This window comes from Antechinus flavipes, chromosome 5, assembly GCF_016432865.1.
Source record: "Antechinus flavipes isolate AdamAnt ecotype Samford, QLD, Australia chromosome 5, AdamAnt_v2, whole genome shotgun sequence".
Taxonomy (NCBI): domain Eukaryota; kingdom Metazoa; phylum Chordata; class Mammalia; order Dasyuromorphia; family Dasyuridae; genus Antechinus; species Antechinus flavipes.
The window spans coordinates 62,742,341-62,770,337 of NC_067402.1; the positions used below are offsets into that span (position 1 = coordinate 62,742,341).

Consider the following 27,997-nt stretch of genomic DNA (forward strand, 5'->3'; position numbering starts at 1 on the left):
TTTCCTTCTACAAATCATTTTACAGATGAGGAAATTGAGGCAGACAAGGTTAAGTGACTTGCCCAAATTCATCCACCAGCATATTTGGCCCCACCTAGCTGCCCTACTAAATTTCATTACAATCCACATATCCACTTTATCAATTGGAACTTCCAGTCCACAGATTCAGCTTCACCAAAGAAAATTTGTATCGACTTTCTCTCCTTGAAAAGATCCTTGACTTTAAGAACTAGCACAGTTCCTTGCTCACAATAGTAGATATTTATAAAATGTTTGTTGAATTAAATAATATTTTTGATATAATTATCCCTGTTTATTCTTACAGAACTATGATAAGGCTGCAAAAGTCTTTATCAGCAATATTGTATTCTATTATTCTTCTTCCTCCACAAAATTGGGACACTACTCCATGTGTTTCTCTTTTTTTAATTGTCCCTATCTCTTTCTGGGAATTTCTTTTCTTCCTTTTGCCTATCATGTTTTCCTGTTGGTTTTATAATTTTCCACTGCTGTGTATTCTCTTAGTATATCTCTGTCTGACTATCTCTCTCTTCTCTCACCCAATCTTATATTCTTCTTTTCCCAAATCTTGTCAGATTTTCCCCTTGTGTTTTTTCCTTAACCAGTCATAATATGAAACCAATCACTTTAAAAATTATTTGTGATACTCATTGAGTCTGTTCTTAATTTACAAAGCAGATCAATGAAATCATCTATATTTTTGTCTCAGAAGTTGTGTTTTTTTAGATATATTCCCCCCAACAGTATCAGCAATCTTAAAAAAGATCAAACACTAAAATAATAACCCAAAATTGAACTGGGAAAGGGGGCATTTAGATGTCTTTATTTAGTTATGTAAATATGAAACCCCTTAGTGATAAATTCCTATCTCATTTGAGGTTGGAGTATAGCAGATCTCAAAGATGGTATTGCCAGAAGTCACCCAGCCTACTGGGTGACTCAACACTCAAATAGAGCATGGCAATCTTGGGGATAATAAGAGAACTATGATCTTGAGAGCTTGCCTGAACCTTCCCAGTGCTCATTGCTCTTTCACTCATAGAATCTGTCAGGGCGAACACTCCTTTCACACCGGCATGCCTTCAAGAACTCTTGGTCCTTCTCATCCAGAGAAACAACAATAACAAAAATAATTAACATTCTTCTTCTTAATATTCAGAGCATTTTTTTCACATCTAAAACATTTATCACTTAAATCATATAAATCATTTAAAACACAAATATGTAATGGTAGTAGTAGTAGTATTTAAAATACAAACATGTAGTAGTAGTGGTAGTAGTTATAGGATTTAAAACAGACATGTAGTAGTAGTATTATGATTTAAAACACAAACATGTAATAGTAATAATAATATGGTTTAAAATGCAAATGCAATAGTAGTAATAGTATAGTGTAAAACTCAATAAGTAGTAGTATCATTTAAAATGTAAATATGTAATGATGGTGGCAGTAGTAGTAGTATTTAAAACACAAATATTTAATAGTAGTAGTGGTGGTGGTATAGTTTAAAACTATAGTTTTAGTAGTAGTATCACTTAAAATACAAATATGTAATAGTACTAGTACTATGGTTTAAAATACAAACATGTAGTAGTCATTATTAGCATGTACATGATGCTTTAAAATTTATAGAGTGTTTTATATGTGTTGCCTTATTTGATTCCATATCCAGCTCTTTGCCAAATACAGATGAAATATAAAAGGGGCTCCATGTCTCTTATTGGTACATAATAATAAATATTGAAATCGTGTTTCAAACTATTACTTTAGCCATTTAGTATGTGACGAAACAGAATCTCTGAGAGGTTTAGAACCTGCTATAATCGCACAGCCAGCAAATATCAAAATCAAGAATTCAAATTCAGACTTTTTGACTAATAGTCCAGTCCTCTTTTCATTATACTGTATTCTTCTATTTATATAGGCAGAGGAAAAGAGAAAAATAATAAAGTTGATAATGATAATAATAATAATAATAACTCATTTGTCTAGAACTTTAAAGTTTCAAAGTGCTTTACAAGTATCTCTTTGATACTGCTGTTACTAATAATCTCAATGATAGCTAATGTTTATATGATGCTTACTAAGTGCTTTATGATTATTTCATTTGATCCTCATGATAGCCATGGAAGGTAGATGCCATTATTATCCACATTTTATAGGTGAGGAAATAGACAGAAATTGGATAACTTATCCAAGATCACACAGCTAATAATATCTAAGACTGAACTTTAGTTCAGATCTCACTGACTCCAGGTCCATCATTCCCCCCCCGGACCACCTATGTGTATTTGGTTCCTTAGCGGGTGTTTTGAAGATTTTAATAAAAATAACATATTGAAAGTTTTTTTTAATGTCAGTATAATCACCTTAGAATACTTTTGCTAATATAATAGGATTTTAAAGTGAATCTGAATATTTTGAAACTCTCTGTTAGTCATAGAATACGATATTAACTTTTTAACTCTACTTTAGTTCTGAGGAGATAGAGACAGAAAGAAAGAAGTAGAAAGACACAGAGAAGGAGAGAAAGAAACACACACAAAGAGAAGGACAGAGACAGAGGGACAGAGAAAGGGGAAAGGAAGAGGGGGAAAGGAAGGGAGGAGAGAGACAGAGAGAATGAAAGAATTAGAGAGAAAGAAAAGGAGAAAAGACAAAGAAGGGAGAGAGAGAAAGAGATAGACAGAGACAGAAGGAGAGAAAGAAGAATGAGAGAAAAGACAGAGAAGACAGAGAGAGAGAGAGAGAGATATTGAGAGAGAGAGAGAGAGAGACAGGAGAGAAAGAAGAATGAGAGAAAAGACAGAGAAGACAGAGAGAGAGAGAGAGATTGAGAGAGAAATATTGAAAGAGAGAGAGAGAGAGAGAGAGAGAGAGAGAGAGAGAGAGAGAAACTCTGCAAACTTCCCATGTTTGACCAGTGTTTAAGGTTGTGATTGGTTCAGGAAAATCCTTTTCAAAGAGGATGTATCCAGGGTTTGTGGTGAGTGGTGATAAAACAGACTTCTTGTTAATCTGCACTTAGCTTGGTTGGTTCATGTTTTTGCCTTCCTGATCCCTTGGCTTGGTCCAACAAATGATTTTGGTTCCTGTTTTCAGCACTTGATCATGGGATGGATTGCCCTAGCTTTCTGATGGTGTGATCTTGTCACTTCTCCCGTCTGCCCTATCTTCTCATCCTCTGCTGCTTGCCCTGTGTAACACACCCACTTTTGGTGATACTTTGGCCCCGGGGGCTAATTCAGGCTGCCCCTGACAGCTGAGACAGAGCCGGATTTGTTATGGGGGTTGGGAGAGGAGGGGGGGAGAGAGTAATATTCCTGTGCCTCAGTTTTCTCATCTATAAATGGAGGAAGTTGGATTGGGTGAAATCTGAGGCTCTTCCTACTGCTAAGTGTTATGTGATTTCATGAACCAAGACAGAGGCAGCCTAAAAGATATAGAGTTGCCTCCCCCCCCAACTCTCTTTATATATTAATATTTTACCTCTCTTCTTCACCTATTGAATTCTTCTCTCACATATACCTCCAGTTTAAGTCTTACACATTTTTTTAAAGACCAGTCTAAATTATCACTTCAAGGAAAAGTTTTCTATTTTTCCTCCCCTTCCCTCTTTGGTTACTATTGATCCCTTCCCATTATACCCACATGATACTTGACTGACATCTCTGTTACACACATTTTGGTACTATCATGACCTGTATATGTGTAATAACCCTTTACTTGACTATAGCCCCCTATCCAGGCAGGCTCTCTATCTTAAAACTTTTTTCCCAGAATTTAATTGTGTCCTACATATAGGGAGTACTTAATTGTTTGTTGAGTTTATTGAAAAACACTATTTTTAAGGAAAGAATTCGTAAGCTCATATGGAAAATAAAATCAATACCTAGAGCTTATAGGATTCCTAATCCCTCTATGTCCAGCCCCCTGGACTAACAATGAAGGATTTTTAGCTCTCATACCCCAATTTCTGATTAATTTCTTTTTTAATAGTATTTTATTTTTCAAATACATGCAAAGATATTTTCAACATTCACTTTTGTAAAACTTTGTATTCCAAATATTCTACCTCTCTCCCCTGTTCCCCTCTCCCCAAAACACCAAGCAATCTGATATAGGCTAAATGTATGCAATTCTTCTAAATATATTTCCATATTCAGCATGCTACACACACAAAAAAAAAATTCAGCTCAAAAGGGAATGATTAATTTCTTTAAATGCTTTAGTCAGCCACCAAAGCGAGGCCTTCCATGTTTCTTTCTCATCCTGGGATGAACTCCCACTGGTTTTTTCCTTAATGATTCACTTCTTAGTTTCCTAAGTTCCCTGGTACTCTACCATCTTGATGAAATCTCCCATTCTCTACCACCTAAACATTAAGGGATTCATTAAATGGACTGAGGTCTCAAGAAGCCAATATATCAGGAATTAGAAGCATCATTTTAAGCCTATGAGCCTTGGTTTCTTCCTCATATGTAAAAAGAGGGTGTTGGACAACATGGACTTAGAGTTCCAATAAATAAAACAGCTGGGTTTCTGTGACCCTGTGATGAGGCTACCATGTTTAAGCATTGCACCTGAGGATTCCATGACCATGACAGTCTCTGTAAATGCTAATTTAATTTTTTGATAAACCTAAATTTGGGAGGCACACAAGCAGCTGTATCTCTAGAAATCTTTCTAAATGTTTGTGTGTGTTTTTCAATTCAGTTCAACAACACAGTATTGTATATCATGGAACTAATTACGTGTTCCTGCATCTAAAGTTGTGCAGAATTAATTAATCATCTTATGCCTCTAAGTATATGTATAAAGGATATGCATGTTTGTAATTACATAGATAATGTCAGAAAAAAAGATCTGAATCTAAATCTTCTGACTATAGAATCACAATTTTCACTATAGAGCATGTATGCATATTTTGTATATACACATGCATGTATATGTATAAGTACACATGTATATGCATGTGTAACTGTAAGTAGACTGAGGAAAGATAAATGGTTGTTTTATTGGCTTCTATGATCTGATTGCTAGATTTCCATAGTTTGTTTTATGAATTTAATTGTCATGAATTGTATTAATCTTTGTACATTTCTGATAAGGAATAAATCAATTCATCAATCCCAATCCTTTGCAAAGCTAGAAGTGTCATTTCAGTATACCTTTGATTTAGGGTTTTTCATTCAGTAATTTACTTGAGATTAAAGTTATACTAAAAAATGAGGTGGATAACATTTATGGTTTTGTGTTAAACATGAACTCTAGGCATGTTTTTTAAAGGAAACATTCAAACATGTGCTATATTTTGGGGTCAACCACTTCCTCCTGATGAGTGCTTTCGTTATATCAAAGACTCAAAGACTACATGGGAATCAAGTATAGAATTCAGTATTGCATATGCATTTCCTAGATCTTCATAGGCCATTTCATAGTTGGCCCTAACCCACGTAATATGTAATATGTACTAATATGTAAAACCTTTGTTACATGTTATATTTGTAAATGTTCTGACACTGAGGCAGGGCACAAAAATAATTTTCACAAGTTTTCAAGCCATTTTCCCCATATATTCATTCCTACCTGTATTGCAGCTTCAAAAAACCCTAGCATTTCAAACCTTCTTTTGATACCCAATAATTAGTTGATGATTCTGGTTGAACAAAATCAGTCTTATCTTGTGCAGAGAAAAGCATAAACTTTTAGGTTTCACTGAAATTGCACAATCATTCATGTAAATCTTTCTAGGCCTTTCTTTAAAAAAGAAAAGAAAAAAGAAATTGTACAATTTTTTTTTAAGTGGAAGAATTTCTACATGGATGAATGCCAGATAATGAGTTTTTTAGCCTAATTCTTTAACCCATAAAGAGAAAGTCAGACTTTCATAATACCTTATATGAACCTTTGCTACTTCTCATAAGAGTAAGAGAGGAGAGAGGGGCATTCCTACACCTTAAAGCACTAGAAAAAGAGTATTCTCTTTTCTGTAGATCTAGAACTAAAAAGGAGAAATTAAACTGAAGCTCTAGAGAATTTTGGAGACAAATCATATTTATTTTGAAATGGTAGAAACTAAGTGGTAGAAATTTATCACCAGTAATTTCATTTTTTTTACTTTTATTATCAACTTTATTAATATATTCTGCCTTTTAAGTTTTTTCTAACTCTTTTTTTTTTTCAGTTAGTGGCTGTTACTGGTCAGTATTTAAGAGATTTGTTAAGCCTGAAAAAACCACTTGGAATCTGAGAGCATGACTAAAAGATAGTGACATGGGCCCATTGACACATAGCCTTTGACTTATTTATCTCTTCTCTTATTACAACTGATGAGTTCAGAAATGTGACATTCAGATATTGAGCATTTGCCAGAGCTTTGGTATTACTAGCCTGTTAGAATGTAAGCTCCTTAAATGCAGGAACCCCTGTTGTCTTTTTGTTGTTGTTGTTGTTTGCTCTTCTTTGTATCCTCAGCTTTTGGCACATAGTAAGCATTCAACAGATACTTATTCATTTGCCTGACTCCCAGTGCTTTCTAGCAGTGGAATGATTCTAAAATAATCCTTCTTTTTTGTGTAAAGGAACTGAGATTCAGCACCCACTTGGTCATGAGACTTTGAAGCACCAGGGGAACCTCCTACTTTCAACCTAACTTGAGCACTCACTTTCTCCAGGTTCCAAAGTCTCCCAGGGATCCCCAGCTAAGGTCATTCATAAATTTCCTGATTCTCAAAGCAAAAAAATTACTAGTTGTCTTTGGCCAGATCCCCTCCAACTATACACACTTCTTCCACATCACTAACTGGAAGACAGAGTGATATAATGGAAATGGCATTGAGTCAGAGGAGCAAAATTCTAATCTTGGCTCTGACAATATATGACCTTGGGCATATCCATTCACCCCTCTAATCTTATTTCTTCATCTGCAAGAAAGAAGAAAGAAGGAGGAGGAGGAGAAAAGAAAGAAGAGAAGAAGAGGAAGAGGAAGAAGAAGAAGGAAGAAGAAAAAATGAAGAAAGAAGAAGAAATAGGAGAGTTAAGTACAGCTAGTTACTTGGAGGGCCTTGGAGTCAGCTAGAGTCAGAATAAATTAAAGTCCTTGGTCTTTAGGGGGAGAAGTGAAGGAGATAGACAAACTGCCCGAGGCTTGCCAAAGATGTATCCTGGATTCTCCAGCCCAGAGCCACCAGATTCTCTCCTCCTCTTCTTGCCACAAAGTGACTCTAGCCTCTGTCCCTCCACCCTCCAATTCTAACATTCAGCAAGCACCCAACAGTGAGAAGAGCCATTTATCCAAACATATGCTAATAGATTCATTGTCTCACATCGAATAGGTGATTAGCTTTAAGTGCTCCATTGTCTGATTCAAGTATACCTTTTCAGAATTTCAGCCCTCTACAGAGGAGGAGGAGGAGAAAAGAAGGAAGAAGAAAAGAAGAAGATGATGATGATGAAGGAAGAAGAAGGTGATGAAAGAAAAAGAAAAAAGAAAACAAAGAGGAGCAGAAATAGGAGGAGAGGGGGAAGAGGAGAAGGAGCTGAAGAAGGAGAAGGAGTTGATGAAGAAAGGAAGACCTTTCTTCTAGCTCTAAATCCATCAATCTATCTATCTATCAATAATCACTCTCTCTACTACTCTACTCTAAGCCCCAAACTAACAATACTCTGTTCACAGTGCATTCCCCACAAGTCTCAACATACTGTCACAAACACCTTTCATTCCCATAGGACTCAGAAACTGGCTCCCTATCAGAGCTGGTCCACTGATTCCCAAATTCAGGACATTCTACTAAGGCTTCTTTCTAGTCCAGAGGATAAATCAGAACCATAAACATCTGTAAATCCTCTTCAAATGTGCATGTAACTCCTTTTCCTTTCAAACTCAAACAGATGGTATAATACTACTATTGTAATTAGTATGAGCCTCCAGAGCCTAGAAGAGAAGAGACTGGCCATAAAAGAAATCAGACTTCAGACAAATAAAATCTTTAATAAAAACATAAAACCTCCCCTATAGCAGTGGTACCATGTTTTTTTGTGTGTACTCTACCATTGAATTTGATTTATTATAACAACAAAAGATGACAAAGGTTGGTGAATATCTTATAAAACTAGTGATTTTTATTTAAAAAAACAACAACATTGTAATTAGTAGTTTAAAACATGTATTCAAAATAAGACCCATATTTTAATTCCTTTTTTCCAGAAAATACACTTCTAAGAAAATTCATATCTCACAGATTTTCTTTAATCTACTCAATTCATTGCATTTGAAATAAGACATTTCAACATCTATTTGTAAGAGAAACTGAGGAAGTTACATAAACAGTTACACTCTACTTAGAATACTGAAGAAATTCAGTAATTTTTAATCACTTGCTAATTGACAAATTTAAAGTTAAAAAGTAGACACATAAGAAAGAACAAAGGCATTTTATCAGCCATATATCTATTCTTTGGATATATGTGGTTCATTTGCAACTTTTCTGTAATTAAGCAAATATCCTGTAATTTCTTTAATAAAAATTAATAGCATACTATATATTTTACTAAGTCTAAAACATGAAATACTGTAACAATTGGTTGATATATAGATATAGATATATATATAGTGAAAGTAGAACCCATATGAAAATGGTTGGGAGGGGTTTTTTAATAAAAGTTGATAGGTTTACAAATTAATTATCTTCAGGTTGGTGGCACAGTAGAGTGGTAGGCATAAGAGTTAGGAAGACTTGAATTCAAATACTGCCCCAGAACTTTATAGAATCTGTGACCTACATTCTTCAGTTTCAGTTTCTTCATCTGCAAAATGGGAATAATAACATCTACCTCACAGGGTTATTGTGAAAATCAAATTAATAAATATGTATAAAGGGCTTTGTTAACATTAAAGCATTATACACATAGAAATTATTTTTATTACTAAAGTTCTACTCTTAATTCTGGAAGTAAACCTCCATTTTCAAAGGTTCTATTAATGAAGTACAAACTCTGTAAATACTCACATATGTACAGGCTGTCTCCCTATTAGAATGTAAGCTTCCTAAGGGCAAGAACTATTTTAGGGCTTTGTGTCCCTGTGGCGAAGCTCAGTGTCTGACAGAGAGTGAGCACATAATAAATGCTTATTGATTAATTGATTTTTAAACCATCTTTTCTTGAGGAAAGAAGTTTATTAGTCAGGATTTGCTTCTCATGTGAGTTCAGAGATTTACCCAGATGGATTTATAATTTCTATCTCCTAAAGTATGAGGCTATTTTAAATAGACATCTGAGCCCATGATTAGAAAATTTAAAAAGAAAAATATATTTGTCCAAATAGCTGTGACTGTTTAGTTGAAAATCACTGAAAAGAGAAACCATAATGTCAGACTAACAGAAATAGGGTTGCTATGGAAACACAGTAGCGGAATCAAAAAACATATGGTTATGATACTAGGCTTCACATAAACAAAGATATCTATTTAAGTGTCACTTTTCACAATAATATGGGTGGTGTCAGGAGTAACAGATGAAACTGTAGTCTCTAAATAGAATAGTAAAATGCCTTCTAAGATGATGTTTTTACAGATTGCTACTTTAAAAAAATGTTTCTGATTTTCTGTTATGGTCTATTTTGTCCGGTATAGGGTGTGATTGTATACTTTGTATATGTTTGTTCAAAAAGTCGTTAATTTGATCAAATTTCTCATGCTGGTATTATGTGGCCTGGAAAGGTGGGGGGGTAGGGGAGGGGAAGAATGAGAATCTGTATAATTCCAAGATAGAACTGTATCAAGGTGGTAGGATTGGTTGTTACTGTTATTAATATACTGATTTCTTTCAGTTCACCAAGGGAAAGGCACTCAAAGCAATAAAGATAATCTGAGGTTCAGTTCTTGGCTCTAAAATTATGTGACCATGTGTAAATTATAACGACCAAAAGCCTCAGTTTCTTCATCTGTAAAATCAGGATAATAAGAATCATACAACCAACCTCATAGGGTTCTTGTGAAGAAAATACTATAAATAACAAAACTCTTTATCTATTTATATCCTCTGTGTTTAGCATAGTGCCTAGTACATAGAAAGTACTTAATAAATGCTACTTGACTAAATCTTTGAAAGTTAAATATGAAGCCATTATTAACTAAATTAATGATAAAAAATGTCTTATCTAAATTATGATAGGTACTTAGATGGATGACCTCTTGAGTTAGTTAATCCATCAGTATACCTGTCTAGGACAGATATTACAGATGAGCAGTATCATAGGTCCAAAATTGAATAAAAGAAAATGGTACAAATTGTACTTGGGATGTTTCCAATGATCGCATGCTGGTCTCCAGTACAAAAACCCTATCTTTTTATACCAGTGTTCTTCCAGTGACATTGTATGTGGAACATTATAGTTCCTGAAGAATAAAAATTGTAGGTGATCAAATGGGCAATGAGGAAACTTGTGATGGGGATAGGTAAGCTATTGCATATTTCTAGTAGTGACTTGTATGCCACATGCATGGCCAAAGAGATATCACCTGGAATATGTATGAATGGAGAAATAGATGGATTGCTCCTCTAGGGAAAATGTGGGAATAATATGGAAAGCATAACTGGCCCTAGAATCCATGTAATATTTTTTTAAAATCCCTAGAATGTAGATTCTTTACCAGAACAATGGATTTCCAAAAGATCTGTGGATGGATGATAACAGGGAGTCCAAACTTGGAAAATGATCAGAATTACCTCTTTCTTTTCACTAAGCCCTAAACTGAAAGTGTACATTTCCTTCAATTATTTTAAAAACATTATTTCTAAGAATTCTAGATTCACTCCTAGGCTTCAGCAGACTGCCTAAGAAGTTGATGATTAAAAAAAAGGATAAGACTCCTCAGACTCAGAGGAAAACCTCGATCATACTGATTATATTCCCCTATTAAAGATTTAGGGAAAAGCTCGGGCAAGAGCTCACAGAACCAGAAGATATAGATGGATGACAGTCTATTATTTTAGGGACTAGATGATGCAGGTAGTGTTCTAGATAGCAAAGGAGATAATATAAGTCATGTGTTTTGCAAACCTCAAAGCACTGTATAAATGTTTCATTTTTGTTTTTGTTTTTTTGTGGTAACATGGTTGGGGCAAGTGGTGAGATAGATAAGAGATGGATGGGCCAGGAGTCAAGAAAACATAAGTTCAGATCCCTCTTCTAGACATTTTTCATGCAGTAAAACCAACTTGAGGCAAGTAGCTTAATCTCTAACTCAGTTTCCTCAACCGTAAAATAGAGTTAATACTAGTAAAAATAGAGAGAATAATACTTCCCAGTGTTGTGAGTATCAAATGAAATCTTTCTAAAATGTTTGGTACAGTGTCTGGCACCTGTGTTCCTCTTCCCTTTCTTTTCTTCTCTGTTGTGGCTAGAGTACTAAACTTAGGAAGGACTACTAAGGCTCTGATTTATCTTTAACAACTATTGGCTTGGTTGTGGACAAACTATTTAACCTTTCTGAATCTATGTTTTCTCATCTGCAAAATAAAGATAATAATACCTATCATACATTGTTGGTTTGAGGCTTAAATGAAGTCATGTATACAATGTTTTGAAAACTTTAAAAGTACTTTGTCAATGTTTATTATTATCCCCATTTTAACTATAAGGCTCAGAAAATCAAGTGGCTTCTCCAAAGTCACACAGCTAGTTAAGGACCAGTGTTCAAATCCTGGTCTCCTGGCGTGACTTGCCACCATAATACAGACCATATGGGATGTAAAATCATTGCATGGATTCAGTCTTTTCCATTGAGCTGACCCAAGGATAGGTTGGCATTTCCATCTGCCTCAACAAGATTTCTGTCCTGGACCTACCTCAGTAAGATGATCCTGGCCAGCTAGGATTAGTGTAAATAAAAGCTAATGGGAGATTTGGGAAATAATAAAATATTTGTTTATGTGAAAGGGATTCTGGTATTTTGTAATATTTGGAGTTTACATTATATTTTGTCTACTCTAATGTGCAACTAATTTTTTAAATTTGACTCCCTTGTTAGAATGTGAGCTCCTTGAGAGCAGGGATTGTTTTTGCCTTTCTTTGTACGCCCAGAGCATAGCACAATACCTGGTACCTAATGGCATTTAATAAATGCTTATTGACTGGCTGATTTATATAATTGAGAATTTGCTTATGAGTAGAAAACAAAAGCTGGATGATTAGTTGGTGGAAATTAAGAGGACTGGCAGAGCTTGTAAATTAGAACAGTGCAAATAGTTATACTGTGGAGAAACTCCATTTTCCTTTTACTAAAGATCTCTGGTCTGACTTTTTCAGATAAATATCTGATCTCAGCATCCACAGTATCTAATGCTATACCTTGCACAAAATGTTCACTTAATTACACAGTTGCTGAATTTTGATTGATTCTCCTTGGTTTGGCATGAAGAGGAGCTCATAAGTTAATGAATTTGGAAGAATGTGGGCAATGAGACTTTTCTTCCTCCCACGATCAGGGATTATGGTGGCCTGAATCTGCCTTTTCTGCCTGAAAAGAAAAATTGACAGAATCACCTCTACCCAAAATAAACCTGTCCCTTCATCAGAAGAAGAGAATTCTGTCAGGCTAGGAATTTGGCTGAAAAATGTCTTTTCATAGCCATGTGGTCATAAAGCCACTCACCTGTCCAGCCCTTAATAAGGTCATCACTGAATTATGCTCATGAGAGTGTCAGATTGAGTGGTTTTTTGATATATTTAAAACTGAAAGATCTATTTCTTTTTTCACAGGAGAATTGGTATGGGGACATTCACTTTGTCCTACTAAGGCAAGCTTATTATTGTTATTATTAGCACTACTAAATGGGATGGCTCTGACTTCTCTTTGTGGTACTCAATCCATCACTGCTGATGAGGCATTGAAACAGACACAATGGCTGGTCAGGGGATACATCTCATAAGAACATTGAGAGAAATGAAAACTTGCGGGATGCCCTCATGATTTTAAGGTCTTCTTTTTATGAAACAAGATGCTCTTTAACAAAAATTGGCCAAACTAAGTAAAAATTGATTTAAGATTTTCTTTTATCACTCTTTAATTCTCTCAGGAAATGATGTAACATTTGAAGGACTTAACGGTAATTGACTATAAGAAGGAAGACTTTGTAGTGTAACTGTGTCTGTTAGTCTGATGGCTGAGATAAACAAGTGCAAATCTTACCATTGGATTTTTTATATCCATTTATTTTTCATAAATTATAGGAAATCATTATTTCTTTTAAAAAAATCAGTTTGTTACAAGGCAATGTAGTGTAGTGGACAGAAGTAGTCTTGAAGCTAAGCGGAATTTGGGATCAAGTCCTAACTCCAATAAATACTGGTTGCATAACCTTCAATGAGTGACTTAACTTTTCATTGCCCTCGGGAATCTCTGAAACTCTCTAAGAAGATATGTTGCAAAGAGGGAGCTTCCTCACCTGGGAATTCTCTATACTATAGAAATCACAAGTCTAGTCCCTGTTAAATGATTTTGATGAAGTCTTAATAAAGTTGACTTTTTTCCTCCTAATTCATCTTAAATGTTTTTTTAAAGATCATAGTAAATATACTAATTTGAGCCATGGCTACCATTTAGAAAGACAGGCTTCTTCCTCTTCTTGGTTTTCCTGGATAAGTTTTGTGTTCATAACGTATCTAAACTTACACACGGGATTAAAAAATACTAACCAGCTGTTGCTTGACTTCAGATGACCATTTTATTTTCAATGTATATGGCAATATCCCTAAGTGTGGAAAATGAGAGCAAGATAAAGCTTTTTTTGGCAGAAGATACAAATGATCAACCCACACATTCTTAAGAAAAAACAAAACATTTTTTTTCCAGGAAGTTATGTTAGTCATTTTTTAAAGACTGATTATTCTCTTTAGTCTCATCCTACTACCTCCATATTTACCTACTACTGGAACTTAATTTGAAATCCCAATTGGATGACAAACTTGAAATTGTATTTAATCAAATTACCTTTATCCTGATTAACCTTTTTTCTAGCTTCAGTTTAATGCAAAATGTTTCTCTAAAATGTTAGAAGATTAAAAGATTTCAATTTCATGAATTACTATGTATATAGAATAGTTACCTCAAGAGACTATCCATTCAGTTATTGAATGAACCCAAGGTTTATTACAAATTCTATATGTTCTAAAATATAAGTTAAAATCATGCAAGCACTTAGCAAATCCTGCTGTGTCTCAGGCACTGGGCTAGATATTTAATAAATATCATCTTAATTTGATCCTCACAGCAACTCTTATATGGGAGGTGAGATTATTCCCATTTCTGTTTGAAAAGATTGAGACAGAGGTTTTCCAGGGTCACACAGTTAGTAAATGTCTGAGGCTGCATATGAACTCAGTTCTAAAAGCTTTTAAATGTGAAAGACATTTAGTGTGTATACATATACATATATATTCATATGTGTATATGTGCATATATGTGTATTTACTCAGCACACTGCTAAATAAATACTGGATAAATTAATAAATACAAAATGAAGAGGGCAAATTGGAGGCTTTCTATAGAAATTGGTGCTTCTGATGAGTTTTGAAAGAAAGTAGAGATCCTAAAGTAAGAAGTAAATGCATTCTAGGCATGAGGGAACTTGGGTAAAGGCATGAAGGTGAAAAACAGGGTATGGTAGATATGTGTATATGGTAGATAATGTGCATTAATTGGCCAGTGTTGGGTCATTGAGTATGGAAAGAGTGCCATGTAATAGGACTAGAAAAGTTGGTTGGGGGCAGGTTGTAAAGGGATTTAAATCACTTATGGAGAAAAAGTTTGTATTTGATCCATTTGGGGGACAGAGAAGTGATAAGGTCAGGCCTTTATTTTAGGAAACATTTTGGTAAGAATGGAAGAGAAAGGGAAGAGGGGAGCTAATTTAAGGCTTTAGAAAAAATGAGTCAAGGAGTGCCCTGAACTAAGATTGTTGTAGAGTACAGTAAAGGGGAAAGACATAAGAAATCTCTTAGGGGTAAAGATGATGAGATTTGGCAACTGTTAGATTTGTGGATTGAGAGACAAAGGAGTTGAGGATGACTCTTGGTCTGCAGGATCCAATCTGCCTGACTCACAGCCTGCAGATAGAACTGTGGTTACAGTGAATGGGTTACCATGGCAAATGAATTTCGTTATCTTGTGGCCAGATAGCTGTGATGAGCTTCCCTGTGTTTGCCCCCTGTAGAACAGCTAATCTATCATCTGTGTCCTGATTTCTTAGTTAGTAGAACTTACAACAATGGGGAATTCCACTGGCATGAACTTGGAATTCATAGTCATTTCCATGGCTCAATGAAGCAACAGAATGAGATTTTCACTTAATTTTTAGACCAGTGACCTCATCCACGTGGGAAAACTCTCAGTAAGGAAATTCCATGATACGGATTTTCCTTGCTAGCATGGTGTCTTAGAGCTTCCTAGGGACAACAGTAGGTTAAGAAACTTATTAATGGTCAAACAGCTAGTATGTGTCAGAAGCAGAACTTGGAGCCATGGATTCATAACTCCCTAGGCCAGCCCTCTATCCACTATATCATGTGGACCATTACTGCACAAACTACAGTGTAGACCCACAAATTACAAAACTTAACATTTTGGGAATGAATGAATGAATGAAGCAGTTGTTAAGTGCTTACTGTATGCAGTTACTAAATACTAAGGATCCCAGCGGAAAGGTCAGACAGCCCCTGCTCTCAAGGAGCTCACCTTCTGATGGGGGAATGAGTACTTAATGGAACATTTTAACAGTAAGTCAGACGGGAAGGTCCTGTCCTTAGGATATGGCCACAAGATCTGCCTCTAAATACATTACATATACATGTATTTAATATATGTGCATGTATGTATATATCTATATGTATATTATGTATATGCACACATACACATCTTTTGGAGACTTTATATAGAAATTGGCAATTGAGCTGAGTCCTGAAAAAAACCTAGAGATTTTAAGACAGGTAAAGAGAAAATGCATTCTAGGCATAGGGCCAGGTCTCTTTAATATCATTAAAGAATAATAATTAATATCAGTATGGGAGGTAAAAAGAAACAGATTGTCTGAATTCTGCAACAAATCCAACCCTAGTTTCTTACCCCTTGAATCTGTTGAGTTGAGATGTTCATCATATTTTTTAACATTAGGCACTTGAACAGTAAGTCCCTGGTGATAATGTAAAAGAGGATTGATAGAAAGCAAATATTCCTTTAAAAAGAAAGCCACAAACCAGAAACAAAAGGGTAATAGAAAATAATCAGGTTGTTAAGATGGATCATTTTTTAAAAAAATAAATAAAATCATTAATGGGTTACATTAAGAACACATTGCACATACCCTTCTTAGACATGAAAAAAATCAAATACTCTGGATAACTGTCTCCCCTACTCCCCACTGAAATAGTTATGTGTCTAAAATGTAAAAGCCTATGGAATTTTTTTAATTCTCAGTGAAAGTCATCACATTAATAGAGATTTTAGATTGTTTTTATTAATGTGATTCTTGACACTTTAAAGTAAATAAAAATCAGGATCCTTGAACTTCATTTGCTTCAATATGGCATAAGGAATTTCCATTTAATGCTTATTTATTTATTACCTGCTTTGTTGAAGAGCATAAGTACTTTTTATCCTTTCAGAATTAGCAAATGCTATACATTTATTTCATAATTATAAACATTAATATGTATTGTTTAAAGAGATTTTTAGCAGAAACTTTGATTTTAATAGGCAAACTCAGAATATAACAAATATTGTTACCAAAAGTAGCCCACAGAAAATATGGACTAATTAATTGCAGTGCCTGTTATTTTCATTGTCAGTAAATTCTGCTGACAGTTATATTTAGCGATCCAATAATTCAAATAAGCCAGAAAGAAAGTATGGGTTTTAGAATGATGATAGTTAAAATTCCTACATAAATTCTTTAAAACTCCAGACCCATTCTTGGTTTTTGTATTTCAACTTTTTTCAACTAACAAGCATTTGGTTTTCCTTTTCTCCCCTCCAACAATTGAACAAAAAAGACCAAAAAAACCCTTTATAACAAATATGCATGATCAAGCAAAGAAAATGTTTTTATTGGCCAGACCCAAAAATGTATGTGTAGTTTTGTTTCGATCACCTCTCACAGACAGGGAGCATATCCACATATTTCTTCCTCAATCTTCCAAAATTGTGATTCCCAAATCCATTCCTTCATCAGAAATGCAGGCCATGAGGGCCCTTTTCAACTTCCATAGGAAGGTAAGCCTTTACTTTAAATATACTTTGAAATTTGAAAATTATTTACTTGATTCTCTCATTCCAGAGAATCCTCAGGTAGATCTAGAGGGAAGGAGTCCTTAGACTGTGCCCTTTAACTATAACTACATAGAGATCCTGCTGAGATGCCTTCTCTTGCCAAGGTGATTTCTGTACCCCAGATCCTGCCAAGTTAGAAAGATTTTCAATATGGACCTTGGGATAAGCTGTCTAGGTTTGTCACCCGAGGGCCTAACCTGATAGATTTAAAGAAGTTTATCACCAGAAGATTAACCACCAGGTAGTTCAGTTCGGTTCAGACATTTATTAAGTAGCTACTGTATACATGACCCAACTAGGTACCAGAAATAGAGAAACTTAAAAAACTAACAGCTTTTGTCCTTGGGGAGTTTATTCCTTTAGCTGCAGCAACTGGAGACCACTTACTAAGGGTTGAGGATGATTTACATTGGTGAAGGGAGTGCTTACTCTGAGTACTTTTAAAATATTGAAACTTCTCTTGACATTTGAAGTCCATGAAAAATCATCATGGGTGAGGAGAGTACAGAAATAGGACTTGATTCCTTCCAGAAAATGAGTTAAGACTAGAGATTTTAACTAGATTTCATGAGCTCGATTATTGTTTTTTTTTAATATTTTATATTTCAATATAATTGGATTTCTTTGTGATCCTATGTATTTTATTTTATGCATTTCAAAACATTATTCTGAGAACGGCTTCCAGATAGAGAAAAAAAAAAGGTTAAGAGCCCCTGGTCTAGGAGTTTACTGTAAAATAAAACAGAAAGGTACCTCCAAAGCCTAAGGGTACAAGCCATTCCTGAGCATCAGGCTGTAGAATAATTCCTGCTGGTCTAATCACTAGCAACAAGTTTTATTTGCCTGGCTAGTAATTGACCTCCCAGAGAGGACTGTGAAGGGAAAGTGATTGCAGCTGCTCTGAGAAACAGCCACAACTCTCTAAATGTCTCTCTTTAATTATTATATCTGTTGTTAATGATTAGGTAGTACTGTAGTAGGCAGGGCTATCCATAACTCTGTTTATGCTGAGCCCCGCCTCTTGAGAAAGGGGACTAGGAATGAGCCATCAGTGGGGGTCTGAGCTGGAGCAGATTCCTTCACTTTTAGAGATTCAAGAGGAGTTGGAGCAGAGGAAGAGATAGGAGAAGGACCAGGAAAACCTAAACCTCATCCCTGGACCCAAGACCAGGGTTGATATTGCTCTGGAGGTAATAGGCAACCCATGGAGATTTTTAGGAAAAGCTTTGGTTGCTGAGTAAGGATGGATTGGAGTAGACCCAGACATAAAGCAAAGAGGCTAATTAGGAGACCAGTAAACTAGTGGGATGGGAGTGGGGGAGATACTGTGGAGAAAGAAAGGATGGGATTTAGCAATAGATTGATTGATAAGTGAAAACAAAGAGTTAAGTTGCAAAGCTAAATGACATGGAAGATGATGGTGTCCCAAAAATAATAGGATCATTTAGAAGAGGAAAGGGTGTCAGGGGACTAAGATGAACTGTTTTGTGCATTTTGAGATAGTGTTCCTATAAGACATATAGTTTGTGATGTCCGGGAGGTAATTGGTGACACAGGGCAGACTTCAGGTGAAAAATTATATCTGTATCTGGGAAAGCATGGAGATAATCATTGACAAGGAAGCTAATGAGGTCACTAAATGAGATAGTAAAGAGCAGAGTTTCTTAACTTGGAAAGATATCAGGGGGCCAGTAAACTGGTTGAGAAAAATTCATATCTTTCAACATAGTTTCTTTTGTAATCCTATTTAATGAATTTAAACATATTATCTTGAAAAGCTGTCTGTAGCCTTCACTAGATTGCCAAAAGGGATCTGGGAAATCAAAAAAGGTTAAAAGAGAAGAGTCTTAAGAGATTTTATATTTTATGAATTGTTTATATTTGCTTTTCCTTTAGTATACATGTACACATAGATATATATATTCATTTACATATATAAGTATATGCTTTACATATATGTATGGATTTTTATATTTTATTTATTATAATGATGTATCCTATATAATTGACATCATGCATATTTTATTATAAATTTTTTTATACTCCAGCATTATCTCTAGACAACTTTTTTCTCCTCTCACAGCTCAAATTAGATGAGGAATATAGTTCAGAAAGAAAAGATCAGTTTGCTGGGAGAGCAAAGGTGGAAGGCCCTGGGACTAGGATCTGATGGTTTAGCACCCCTTTCCAGAGGAGTCTTTCCAGCCCCAGCTCACTATGGACAATGAGGTGGTCATTGATGTTGTTCATCCTTTGTTTTAATAAAAGATCTATGATAACGATGATTTCTTAACTTGTTCATGAGTTGGAGGCAGAGTGCACAAAGTCATCAGCCTCACCCTCTCTTCCTGAGTCATCAAAGTCCAGTGGCAAGACAAAAATCAGGATGACTGGCTGTGGTCCAGGATGTTGGTTATCTATTTCACCCCTCGGGCTTCTAGTTTTACTGGTTCACAAGTGTCCACCATTGGGATCCCCACTGATTATTCTTAACTAGCATTTGTATAGTGTTTTAAAATTTGCAAAATGCCTTGAATGCACTATTTCATTTGAACATCACAACAACCCTCTGGGGTAGGTACTATTATTACTCACATTTTACAGATAAAACTGAAAGCTTAATTAACTTGCCCAGGATGGCACAACTAAGTAAGCATTTAAGGCAGACCTCAAACTCAGATCTTCTTGACTTCAGCCACAATACACTATCCACTTTTGTTATCTAGTCATCTTATTATCTAGCTCACAGGTGTTAAGTTCCCTGAGGCTTATAACACTTCCTAATGCGGCAAAACCAAATTAAAATGTAATTGGAAAATAATAAACAAAATAAATAAAAATAAAATATAGCATAGATAATGTTCATTTATAGTTTTCTAAGTTAATATGTATCCACAGGGATCAGTTTCTATTTGAGTTTAACAAATGTTATCTTGCTGATTAGACAACCAGGGTTGATCAGCTTTTGTTAAGGATATTGAATAAGATAATATAATAAGAATATAACTACTATACTACTATACAACTATGTGTATAAATATTATATATAAATATACTATGTAAAATATACAACTGTAATAAGAATAATAACTAATAAGAATAGTTATGAAACCAATACCCCCAATGTCTGAGATACAGCCCCACAAATACATATAGAGTCCAGGATTTAAGCTTAAAAAACACTATGACAAAGAGATACTCACAGATCCTGATTGTATGGAACATAGAATAAAAACTTTCTCCTTTCCTGGAATCTTCATGAAATTTCCAAAGTGCTTCTCCTCCTCAGAGAGGTCACAGTCCCTGCAACTGCCTTTTTTCAGGTTTTCTGATTATTTTTTTTCAGTTCCCTGCTGGATTGATTTTTGTTACTGGTGCAATGTTTGTAATATCATCATTGTTGGGAAGGGATGGGGAGAAAGAGTCATTTTTCCCCTTATCCCTTCACGGTCACCTTCACTCACAAAACTAATGACAAAAGTCCAAGTTTGCCACATCAAGATTCTCTCTCTTGCTTTGCTCTACTCCAGTCAGTCAATGATTCTTTATTAAGTCCTTACCATGTGCCTAGCACTGTGTTCCTTTCTGCTTTTCCCAGAACTTTTCCTCTTGACTCATTTATCTCCAAATCTATGTAATATAAACACTGGATAATAGCTGAGCTTAGATTGATTGCAATGTCCAATCTTGATCCTGAAAATCAGACTAAAAAACATTCTCCTCCCAGCAGAGTAATCATAGACTTCTCCATCAGAATTTCACATATTTACTAAAGTTTTTCTTTGTTACAGAGGAGAGTTCAGTGTTGGGAAGGAAGGACATGGAAATGGCTAAAATGTAAAAAAATGAAAAGCTTCTTAAAATTCAATTTTAACTTTTCAAATTGCAGGGTGAAGAGGAATGTTTATGCTTGATAAAGAGAGAGTTAACTTCAGTGCCAGAACAGAGGCCCATTCCCTAATCTTAGTTAATTTGATAAGATTGAAAGATGAAATCATGGCATTTATTCAATTCTAGAGCCACGAATCCCAAATGATAATGAAAATATTTTAAAAACTAAAACGACCCATTATATTTTTTCATTACTTATCTGGCGCTTTCAGACTAGATTCTGGTTTTGTTTATTCATTTTTGTGTATTTGTGTATTTTTTTTTCTTTTTTGTGTGTGCTGAGGCAATTGGAGTTAAGTGATTTGCCCAGGATCATACAGCTAGGAATATTAAGTGTCTGAGGTCAAATTGGAACTCAGGTCTTCCTGATTTCAGGGCTGGTGCTCTATCTACTGTGCCACCTAGCTGCCCTTTATTTATGTATTTTAATCCTTATCTGTACATTGAAGAATTGTATTAGATTGTTTCCAAGATCCTTCCTCAAGCTCTGAGATCTACGAACCTGTCTTGTCCAGATTGGCTGTTTTCCATCTTCATCCTCATTTTATAAAACATAGATAACTGAAAAATTGCTGGCATCTTTGGTGGGGTGAAAATCAGGTGTGAGAGGGTATTAAGATAGTAAATTTCCAACTAAGATTTGAGGGGAGAGGAGTTGTTGTAGAAACCAATGGTCTGAGTTATTACATTGCAGTTTGGATGAAACACTGCTGTGTCCTTGAGTTGTTTGTCCGGAAAGCTGAGAAATTGGGGCTATTAGTGTTCATTAATATTTCTATATTTATTAATGCTACCGTTACTTTTCAAGTCATCACTCTTTTTCATCTTAGTGAGATTTCCAATCTAATGATGCAAGAGGCCAACCATAAATTGCAGAAGAATTTTACTAGCTAGAATCTGCAAAGATGATCCTATCTTACCGCCAGGGTCTTCTTTGGCTAACTGTGTTTAGTCATAAAACCAGTGACAGACTCGAGCCAGGAAGACAAAGCTAAGTCTTTCACACATTACTTTTTTCCACATCTGAAGTTTGAGAATATAAATCCTGCCGACTCGGTCTCATTTTTACCTGTTTATTTGAAAAGAGCTTTTTTCTATCACATTGTCATGGAGTATCATACTCTCTAAAAAAAATAAATAAATAAAGTTGGGGGTGATACAAAAAACCAAAGTTAGTGAAAATAAACTACATCATCTTGCCAATGCCAGTGACAATGATAGGGACAGAACTTGGGGTTCCGTTAGCATAGGGAGCTCCTAAGCGAGCAAACTTGTACACGTGCCAATGTAGCATCTTTATAACTGATAGTCTTAGAAGGTTACCTGTTTCAGGTGTCAAACATACGAGCTAACTCAAAAGTATTGCTAGAACTAGATTGAAATATAATTGAGAAATATTTAACAAAGTAAGTAAAATACAGTAGCCTATAAGTAATGTTAATGTATGGTTTTCTAAATGTAACTTGCCCAGATCAGAAAGTCAGTATGTATTAGAGATAGGATCTGAATACAGGTCTTTTTGGTTTGTTCTCCTTCCACAATTCTATCTCTGGGTAAATTAATATAAAAAATAGTCTGTAGAAGATATGTAATTGGAAAAGGAAGCAGCTTGGTCATACAGTGAAATGGAATAACAGAAAACAGGGAAAATAGATTTCAGAATGAATTTCCTGATATCCAGGAAATATGGGGAAACCTAGAGCATTTATTAAGTGCCTGCTGTGTGCCAAGCACTGTGCTAAGTGCTAGGGATAAGGAACTTCTCCAGCTTGTAAAACATATATGGGAGTACATGGGTGAGAATCAGTCACCGTGAATAAGGAAGAACATTTCCTTATTCACTTCCATCAGGCTGGATTTTAACTCACCATTGCTCATTTTGGTAACCATTAGCTAAGAGGGAGAATCAGTGGGACTTTCTAGTTCTGTCTGAGGCTAGACCTAGAATTTGGTTCATGTTAGTCCCAGGTTTGCTCAAGAGCAGCCTCCGAAATCCCAAGTCAGCCTTAGAACAATCCAGAGTCTTTGGGGGATTCTGAAGGGTCTAGAGAAGACGGTTATCTTTTGGATTTTTATCTGCAGGACAGAGTCACATGAAAGACTATAGTACCTTGATGGGGTAATTCAGAAAAAAAAGCTGCATGCCATTTGTTCATCCAAACATTTTACCCTAAACTGTGCTTTTGTCCATATTTCTTCTTTTTTAGATGGAGCAGACATGTGAAGATATAGATGAAATGTTCAGCAATTTGCTGGGAGAAATGGACCTGCTGACCCAGGTAAATTACTCTTTAAAAAAAAAATCGTATCACATTAGGAAAAAAAATCAAATAAGTTTTAAGGTAAGAAGTAAATAATCTTTCAGAACATTGGAAGGTAGGGATCTATCTTTTTTGTCACCCTAGCAGATATATACTGCAATCTTTTGTACTGAGAAACAACAGAGAGAAAGTAAAAGTGGAATAATTCAATCCGCCAAGATAATCTTTTTACTCACTGGCACCCTGTGGCCCCAAGCAATTATGGAATGGCCCCTAAAGCAGAGAACTTCAGTAATTGCATTTTCCAAATTGTATCCTTTACCTTATAAGCCCTAAGACTTGAGATCAACAAAATATTTCATTTAAAGGTTTAACTTAGAAGATTGCAGCCATAAAGAAAGAAAAAAAAAAGCTAGCAGCATATGCCCTGTTACTGCCACAGTTTAGGGCCCAGATGAGCAAATGCAGTGCTGTATACCAAATCTCTAAAAGCAAACCACTTCTTTTCTGCTTCATTATTGCCAACTGAGTGTTGACTCAACTCACTCTCCAAGTGGGTAACAAACTTCCCTCTTAGAAAAGCCATCTAATTTATTGACATTAATTTTTCTAGTAGTCTTTTTTTTTAAAGGGTGAGGTTTTACATTTTGTCCTATACACTCCAAAAGGGTGACTCAAAAAAGTTTTCCAACTATAGAAAATTTCATAGAAATTCTCCATAGCCTCTTTTTCCCTTTAGGCAAAGATGTGTTCATTTTAAGTCATGAGGAGGGGTGAGAAAGGGAGTGGGAGATAGAAATCTCTCTTCTCTCTATTCTGTCTGCTTTACCTTATTCATACATTTCCCCACTTTCCAAATCACCCTCTGCTCCCCAAATTATTAGAACTTTTGAATGGAAAAGTAGTACAGACTTAAACTTGAAACCTTGGAGATATGCTGTTATCAAATATATTAAGAGTCAGGGGACGAACCCTTCAATTACAGAATGGCTAAACAAACTCTAGTATATGAACGTAAGTAATCCTTTTGCTCTGTAGGAAATAATGAGAAGCACAGTTTCAGAGAAATTTGGGGAGATTTATGTTAATTGATTCAAAAATAAAGTGAGAAAAAGCAGAACAAAGTTCTCAGAAGAAACAGGAATATTTATTCAAAAGAGAAGACTTGGGTGGGCTAAGAATTGGACATAGTAGCTAAATTCAAATACTTGAAGAACCATTTTATAAAAGAAGAATTAGCCTTGATCTGCCTGGCTTCCGAGGAGCAATGAAAAAGCTGCAAAATAGCCAATTTGAAACAGTAAGAGGAAAAATTTCCTAAAAATTAGAACTATTCCTAGAGTGGAAGTAGGTAGTACATTTGCCCTCATTGGAAGTCTTCAGGCAAAATTTGGACAACCATTTTTGCATATGTCTAGATGGAGTTCCTGCTAAGGTATGTGTTTGAACAGTGACTTCTGAAGTCATTTGTAAATTTTGAGGTTCTGAGATTTCATTTGCTTTTATGAAAAATCTTAGGTTCAGCACATACAATAATTGTAATGACAGAACACACAACTTTTCCCTTCCACATCACAATTTTCCACATCATAGTTTTGATATTTTTCAGGTCTGCATAAGAATTAAATGGGAATCTGTGGGAAGTTTTGCAGAAGCCATAGACAATACACAAAGACTAGCATGTGGCACAGAAAAAATTTAGAAACTCAAATGCATGAAATACATGCATAATATTGTATAATATTAATATATTTTATCTTTTAATACCAAAATAATTCAGATTTAATTTATGTCAATGTCAGAACTTATATTATGTGTCAGAGCTCTTAATTTATGTCCTTTCTATCTCTTAATAATTCCCCTCCCAAGATGGGAGCATAGCTTCTGAGAATGGCCACTTGTCTCTTTACATTCAGCTTTTCCTTCTTTGAATTGGGAATTTATTTAAACCTTTCAAACTTAATTGCTCTAGAAACAAATTTAAGTTGGAATTTTCTATAAAGAAAGAACAATCATGGAGCAAAGCTAAGGGCATAAACGTCTTATTTCCTCAATAAATAACATTGTGGGGGGAGATAGTATAGGAGAAAGTGTTCACTTACGAAAATGTTCAGCATAATCCACAATGGCAGTTGCATTATCAGTGATTTTTTTTTGTTCTATTTTTAACAGAGCTTAGGGGTTGAAACTCTTCCACCTCCTATGTATGACCCACCCAGTACTGAATTTAACTACAGTGTGGGTTTTAAAGATTTAAATGGTAAGTATACTTTTTTCATGAAAATATAGTGGAAATACAGGTATTGACTAAAAATCTAATTGTATTTCAGGTGGATTCACAGGTAAAGGTTTTAAACTTCCAAAGTTATCTTTAATTCCCAAGGTTTATAAATGTAAAAGTTATGGAAAGAGAAGAGTTTGATAAGACAAATATAGCCCTGATTTTAAAACCTGGCAAAATCAACACTAAAAGAAATTCATATACAAATTGTCCTAGTGATTATAGTTAATAAAATACTAAATAAAATCTTTTTTAAAATAAAGCAATATAAATAAATGACCAAATGGAATTTATACCATATTTAATAGATTGTTTGAGAGTAGAAAAAAATCAGTATAAAAATCAAATAAACAAATAATATACAAATCTATATTATCATGTTAATGGATGTGGAAACATTTGAATAAAACTCAACCCTTATTTATGACACTTCTCAAAATTCATGAAAATCCTCCAATTCCTACTTCAGTGCCTCATCATGATATGAAGATTAGGATAAGACATTTTCTTTTTAAAAGTAGCCATAACAAATAGGATATTGAGACTATATGTGGAAGGGATAGGGAATGTTTTGTGTGTGTGTGTGTGTGTGTGTGTGTGTGTTTCAACAATATTTTTGTTATTTAAAAGAATTTGATTCAAAATGTACTACAGGGAATGATTAAATAAATTGTCATATTGATGTTATCCAAAGGTAATAAATACTAAAGAATAGCAAATATAAGGAATACCCAGAGAGATCGATAAGAAATAACTAAAAGCAAAAGGGGAAAAAATCAGATAAACAGCATAGAACCTCTAAAACTATATCAAAGGAAAATGTATATATAAGTATGAATGGACAGAAAGTTAAAGACATGGGGGAAATATCACATTTTTAGGCATAGAAATTAATATATTCAAATGTAAATAATTGTAAAATGTGTTTTTATTGAATCTGCCAATGTTTAAAATTGAGTTTATGACTAACTGCAAATTTGTTCTATTTAAAAAGCTACATAGAGCCAAAAACCCCTCCCACAATCTTGAATGTTGTGATTATATAAATAAAAACTCAAGGAAAAAAATACATTTGGCTTCAGCCAATTCTAAAAATAGAAAAGATTTTGAAAGTCAAAAATAAGATCCAAAAAAGTATAGATTTTATTTAAAATAATAGAAGGATGTTAATAAGGTTGCTTCCCTAATTTTAAATTTATTAATATATTACTATTGGTATTTAAGAGACCTGTCAGTCTGAATAAATAGATAGGCTACCTATATTATAAATTTTTAAAGAAATTTAGAAATAATAATGAGTTTGTGTTTTGTTTTTACTTAAAGGCACATCTATTACAATGGCAATTAAATCAACTGATTGTTGACAGATTATGTACCTTTGAACAAGCATTTATTTAGCATCTCCTATGTGCCAGATATTGTTCTAAGGCTCTGAAAATATGAATGTAAAGAATAGAACAATTTCGCTGAAAGGAGTTTATATTCTAATTGAGGAGACAACAAATGCTTATTATACCTGTATATATGCATATTTGTGTATGTAAATCTACATATATGTACAATGCTAGCATAGCTTTTTGTGCTTATGCTATTTAGCATGAATACAATTTTAAAATACAACATAAACAAAATAGTTAAGGAGGTTGGGAGAAAGGACTCTATCAGTTGGGGCAAGGAATCAGGAGAAGCTTTATGTAGAAGGACCTCTTTTAATGGCAAAATAATTTATAAGTTGTTTCATAATTGCTAGTATGTAAATAGATATTTCTAAGCTTTAAAAGTTTTTTAAATAGTTAAATATTTCATCTAGACTCTTGTTTATATTTAACTTTTATTATGCTTCAATATTTCAGGGATCTGTAATATTATTTGTATAAAGTCCTTTTCCACTGATGCACACTACATCTATGATTATCCCTTGGGAGTTTTTGTCACCCCATAGTCATCTTATAAATGAGACTCTGAATTTAGCTAAGTTGGTCTTCCTACTATAGAGATGACCTTTCTAGCATGGCAAACCTACCACAGATTACAATTCACTACTATAGCTTTGGAGATTATTACTGATTAATTCATTTTTCCTGTCTTCTCCAGTACCTTTCATGCTATCCTAGACCACACAGAGTTGCATATGGTACCCTTACCTAGAATACCTGTGCTTCCCATTCTTTCTTTGAATCTCTGTCCATCATTTTTAAAAAATAGGCTCATA

At 34.6% G+C, this 27,997-nt stretch overlaps 1 protein-coding gene across 1 annotated transcript in view; it reads left to right on the forward strand.

The window, feature by feature from the left end:
* Positions 1 to 27,997, forward strand: part of APBB1IP (amyloid beta precursor protein binding family B member 1 interacting protein) — a 113,084-nt gene that overhangs the window by 19,352 nt on the left and 65,735 nt on the right. The window contains exons 2-3 of the mRNA XM_052001015.1: positions 23,451 to 23,522; positions 25,677 to 25,764. Coding sequence (XP_051856975.1) covers positions 23,451 to 23,522; positions 25,677 to 25,764 — 160 coding nt within the window. The remainder of the gene's footprint in view (positions 1 to 23,450; positions 23,523 to 25,676; positions 25,765 to 27,997) is intronic.